This window comes from Eurytemora carolleeae, unplaced genomic scaffold (genome assembly GCF_000591075.1).
Source record: "Eurytemora carolleeae unplaced genomic scaffold, Eaff_2.0 scaffold959, whole genome shotgun sequence".
NCBI lineage: Eukaryota > Metazoa > Arthropoda > Copepoda > Calanoida > Temoridae > Eurytemora > Eurytemora carolleeae.
The window spans coordinates 5300-11142 of NW_019396865.1; the positions used below are offsets into that span (position 1 = coordinate 5300).

General features: G+C 33.3%; 1 protein-coding gene across 1 annotated transcript in view; it reads right to left on the reverse strand.

The window, feature by feature from the left end:
• The window catches only part of LOC111709530 (protein cornichon), a 4632-nt gene extending 1425 nt beyond the window's left edge, over nt 1–3207 (reverse strand). The window contains exons 1-4 of the mRNA XM_023483221.1: nt 3103–3207; nt 2517–2588; nt 1511–1620; nt 587–730 (exon numbers count right to left, since the gene is read on the reverse strand). Coding sequence (XP_023338989.1) covers nt 587–730; nt 1511–1620; nt 2517–2588; nt 3103–3183 — 407 coding nt within the window. The 5' untranslated portion in view covers nt 3184–3207. The remainder of the gene's footprint in view (nt 1–586; nt 731–1510; nt 1621–2516; nt 2589–3102) is intronic.
• Between the last annotated feature and the right edge of the window lie 2636 nt (nt 3208–5843).

Here is a 5843-nt window from a genome sequence, read left to right on the forward strand (position 1 = left end):
ATTGTCAATTGAAACATTAATCAATCTAATATTATTTAGAATGCAGAAAATAAGTTAATCTAACTTCATTTTGACGAGAATTTTTTTATTTTCATGAAAAATTTGCTGAAATGAGTGAAAATTAAAAAAAAACGGTGTATTTTCCACGATAAAATCCGTACAATCCGTACAATTTGAAAACAAATCCGTACAATCCGTACAATTTTAGGGTTAAAAACAAATCAATCCGTACAATCCGTACAATCCGTACAATCCGTACATTTTAGCCACCCTGGCAATAAGAACACTACAATAAATCGAAACCATTAAAATTGGAAAATGTAAAAAAGTGCTTGCTCTATCTGAAAATTTATAATTTCTTGTATTACTCAAAAAAATTTTACTTGCGAATTTGTGAAGCAGAGACAAGGAATGATATTGACAGAATTTTTCTAATTACAGAATAGAAAAACGGCAATATCGTCCAAATTTTTGCTCAAATAAAAGGTTAAAGGGTTCTGTTGTGAATCCAGCAGGCAACTCTGCAGATAGAGTGACTTGAAATTACGACGGTAGTCCCTTTAAATGCTAATCTTGATGTTCCTACCCGTATAGATAGTAGAAGAATGCGAGGAGGTAGAAGGCGAGTTTGATCCATCCTTCTCTCTGACACTTGTTGAGTGTATCCATGTTCATGATAGAGGTTGGGTCGTAGAGCCCAGGCCCACTCATCACAGGACGGTGCATATACCTTCACAGTAAATATTGCAGGGCTGTCTAATTTTAAGAATTTGGGGGGAACTATTTTGGAAAAAAATATCAAACATTAGAAATCAATATTCAAAAAGCAGGTGTTTTCATCCTGTTTGATATTTTCCCCTTACAATAACCTATGAAACATCAAACTTCAGGGAGAACTAAATGATTTTCAAATGGGGGCCGTGGGGGGGGGGGGGTTTCTTTTTCAAGAAAATATACATCGATACAAGAGATCTCAAAACAAGATAACAACTGAGAAATGAGTTAAGGATCTATTAAGCCATGTTTTTTTATGACATCCTGCTCCACCATAGGAAACCGTTTTCCACAGTATCTGTTTTCCCCTGTGGAGGACGGTTTTGATATCAAATTATATTTTTATAACAATGTACGTATTAAAGTTTTTAAAGAAATACAAACAGATTCAGGGAACCAGAGTCTGGGACAATAAATCGTTTTGAGGGAAATAAATATTAATTTTGGGGCAAGTTTGTTTAAATCCAATATTGTATCTATCTATTACTAAAAAATGTATGCCCTGCATACTTTGATTTTTATCTAACCTATGGCAGCTGTTTCATTTATCACGAACTAAGAGAAAAACACTTTCTAAAATTTACAAAAAAATGCAAATTCTTACTGTAGATATCTCAAGCAATTGTTGTAAATGTAAGAACAGTTTTTTATTCTTTAAAAATTACCTTGTTCACTTACACAGAAGTTCAGGTTTCACAATTTTTTAAACAATTAGTATACCTTGAATGGACTATACCTGTGAATATGGTAGGCTACGAGGGGTAGGTTGATGGCAAGGGAGAACCACTCCCCGGCAAACACGAAGAGAACGTTGAACACCAGATGTAGAATATACTCGGGCAGAACCTGGAAAAAGTATATAATTATATAATAAAAGACATTTCAGAAACAAGATACTAAAACTCCTCCTGTTTGAGAAGCCCGACACAAGATCAATCTGTCCCTGAATACATTGTGAAGTACAGAGTGGTTTACAGCTTAATCAATTAGAGCGTTCAACTCTAATCCAATCGATTCAAAAAGTGCGAACTTAAAAATACAATTATCAAGGCAAAGAAGCACGAAAAACTTGAATTTTCTCATTTATTCTTCAATATCTAATTATTTGATCACTTTTTATGGGAATAAGTATCAAAAGCCTTTTTTCTCGTTTCCTTAAAATCAGCGTTTCGGATCCGTATCATTTGGTCGGATCCGGATCCGTATCAGGAAACGTTGATATGGATCCGGGTAGCGCCAAAAATTAACCAAAACCATGGAATAAATAAATCAAAATGGTTCGTAAATGTATTATTTACATGACGAACATTTTTCAAAATTATCTTTAATAGTTTAATGTTTACATTTATATAATAGTAATGACGACATTTTTAACTTTAGGATTACTCAGCGGCAAATGCTCACATGGCGCAAATTTAAAATATATAAAGTATTCACAGAATCAAAAGTTACCTCGGATCCGGATCCGGATCCGCATCAGAGTCAGGATCCGGATCCATCATCACGGATGCGGATCCGCATCAAAATGATACGGATCCAAAACACTGCTTAAAATCAAATCAAATCAAATCAAATCAAATCAAATCAAATCAAATCAAATCAAATCAAATCAAATCAAATGTTAGTTTTAGAAATAATGTCCCCTGGAATGTAAAAGATAAATTTACGCTTGGTTTCGAAAAAAATTATGGTGTTTCCAGCAAGACGACTTCTCCGATAAAATGAACTAAGAAATAACTTACAAGAGGGTTCAGACTAGCGCACTGGTCGATTGGATTCTTGTAATCTGTCTTCAATTCGTCAAAAGCAATTATCTAAAAAAAATTAGAGAATTTTAAAAAATACATAAATATTGTAATTCATATGTAGAGTAGCTGACCATTTTTGACCATATTCAGGAATCAGAAATAAAATTGTTATAGAAAGTAATATGCTTAATGGGCTTTATCCACCTTTAGAAAAACTTGATTAACCCAAATTGACAACTCGAGTGTGATTGTGAAAAAAGAATTTTAAGTCTTAAAAAGCGATACAATTAAAACTTAATTGACCACGGATTCACTTGCTGACAAATTTGCCTGAAAAACAACCTTCAATACACTTTAAATGCTAATAGATCGGATTTTGTACAATACATCTGTAAAAGAAAAATTGCCTTAAGTAGCATAAATGGTGTGGAGCAGGTGAAAAAAATATTTTTTTTTAGGGAAGCCATGGTATCCCGGTGGGTGACCATAGGCTAAGACATTTCTAAAACAACTACGGGTTCTTCGGATAGTTAAATATAAAACTTGACAAAATAGAGTTGAAAAAAATTTAAGAACTTACGTGGAAAATGGCGAAGAATATGAGGAATGCGTCAACGATTAGCGCAATAATGTAGGAGAACGCAGCAAAGGTAAACGCCATTTTTATTCTAAATATAACAGAACTTAATTATTTTTCATGAACACTTTCCTCCTTCAACTAGACATGTGACTTCAGGGACCATTTTCTCTTGTTCAAGTGATAGATTTAGATCAACTTCAGCTACATGGGTGTCCTCGGTCTTAATTTCCATATTGTGGAAGACGATGCCTGGCCGCATTAAACAAATCCCACAAGATTCAACGGATACGGAGCATTGTACTGAAACATCTACACGTGTAATATCGATATTTACTCATGTTCTGAACCCTCTAGTAATAAGTTCTCCTAAAATCTATTTAATTGAAATATTTTGTTATTATTACTAACATTAGGTGGAAAAAATAATCAAAACAGCCAAGAGCTAATTTCCATCTAATTGCTTTATACTTGTACTGTTAATATAATCATCAATTTTGTGATTGTAACCTCTATCTGTATACAGATACATTTATTTTAGCAATAAACTTTATCTTATCTTATCTAAGTTATAAGAAATATATATACTGGAAGTTACTTTATGAGTTTCATTCGAGTTTAACTCACGTCCTCTATAACATAAACATTAAACAATGCCATCACGTCTGCAATAGTGTAAATTCACAAGAATTTCTCAGACAATTATCTAAAATATTTTTATAGTCATAGTCTGGCATTCGCTTTCTCATATCCTTGAATGCTTCGTTAACTTTCAGAGTTTAGGCAAAATTTTAGTTCCACAGGGATTCGTCCCCACCTGGCTCAAATTGAGGTAAATTTGTCAAGGTTTTACGTATAACTTTGTTGAGAAGGGGTTGAAGGAAGCCATATTCATATTTCTCCAGTAGACAGATCAGATACGTAAACATATCGTGATGTACACAACCGACCTTCTATTAATAAATTAATAGACAGGTCGGTTGTGTACATCTGAGCTAAGCTTCACCTCTTCGTTTTATTACTCTATGGGTTGTGTGTAATCTATCGTACATGTGTACTTAAGGGTGTACATTACAAAGGTTTCCACCTACACTTTGTTCTTTAATTTATGTATCTACGAATATTAAGCTGAAACTTTTCTTAATCAGACATACAAATAAGGAATAAGTTTGCATTGACCAAAGATAGATCCTGTGTTAAAAAGTGGCTTAAAAAGTCCAAGAGGTGACTTCATTCAGAAGTTTCCATTAGCCAGAATACTGAAAGTGTCAAAAACGTTTTTCAAGCCGAATATTGATTGCCAGGTTTTAAAATCATAATCATAAGGATCTTTAATAAGCATATATTCGCCAACAAAAGTATAAAGTCATGCGCCATTTGTCTAAGCTTTTGAAAGGGAGTGGAAGGAAGCTTACTTTAGATATTTCAGACCCAATCCAAGGAAAAATCCTAACAAATCATAAAGATTTCCTCTCAAGTTCAGGTGTCCAAATTAAGTGATAAAATATTTAAAGGTATATTCCTAGAGAACGATTTTTGGACCCTAAATAACAAAAAAATAAATAATAATAAATTTGCTGAAAAATAAATGGTCATGTACAAAATTGATAGGAGGGGGGGGGGGTCCAAAAATCGTTCACTAGGACAGAACCACAATCTGAATAACAGAATAATAAATGATTCGGTGGACTAGGGAAGCTGTGTCAAAGACAGCCGGCAGGATTTGGTTTGGAAAATACGGAAGAATTTTTTTGAATTTCTTTATTACACATTATTACTTAGCCATATTCGCCACAATTAGGAAGAAAAAATTAGAAGCTAAAAAAAGTATTATTCACATTATAGAAAAATCGACATTTTTCCACCAGAAACTTGTAATAAAACAAAATTTATTGTTTGTCATTAAAAATCAGACTAAATATTTCCAAGATATGCTACACTGCCGCGTAGTTTGTTCAAAATTCTAGAAACTATTGCGAAATTTTGGGTCGTGTACAGTACTTGTACACAATAGAAGATGCTGTGGAAAATATCGGTAATGTTGATCCGCTCTACTGCCCATCCGCCCTATTGCCCATCCGCTATACTGCCCATCCGACCTACTGCAACATCTGACCTACGACAGCTGTAGGTCGGATGGGCATATCTTCTTGCCCATCCGAGTTGAACGAAACTCCCGAGTGTCCTTTTTTGGGGTCTTAATATTTGTGTTGAATTTTATTTAAGAGATTCGAAAAAATGGAGAATATGAATAAACTAATAAAATAATATTTCATAACAGAAATATTGATATTCACAAAACTACCTTACCCCATTCGTGAAACCCGGGTTTCAAAACTGGTTTTCACAATAATACCCTGTCTTAAGTTTTGGGCTCTGATCTATCCCATACTTTCATAATATTTTTAAAGCAAAAACTTTAACTATATTCATTATTCGGTGTTGTGACATAGCCTACATTAAAAAAGTTTTTACTCCATTTACGAGAACTAGCATTCAGGACCCACAATTAAGACTTTGCGGCTTCGTATAATACTATTCACTAGCTATTCATTATCATGTAGTCATTGTTATCTTAATTCAATGAACAAAATTTGTTTTCTTTAAATTATTTGATTTTCAATAAACAAGTAGATTTTTTTTAAAGTAAAAGTTTTCAATTCTGATTGCGTATAAAACTTCTCTGGGATTAAGTTGTACAATTTTTGTATGCAAGCAATCTCTTTCCAATTAGGTAAACAACA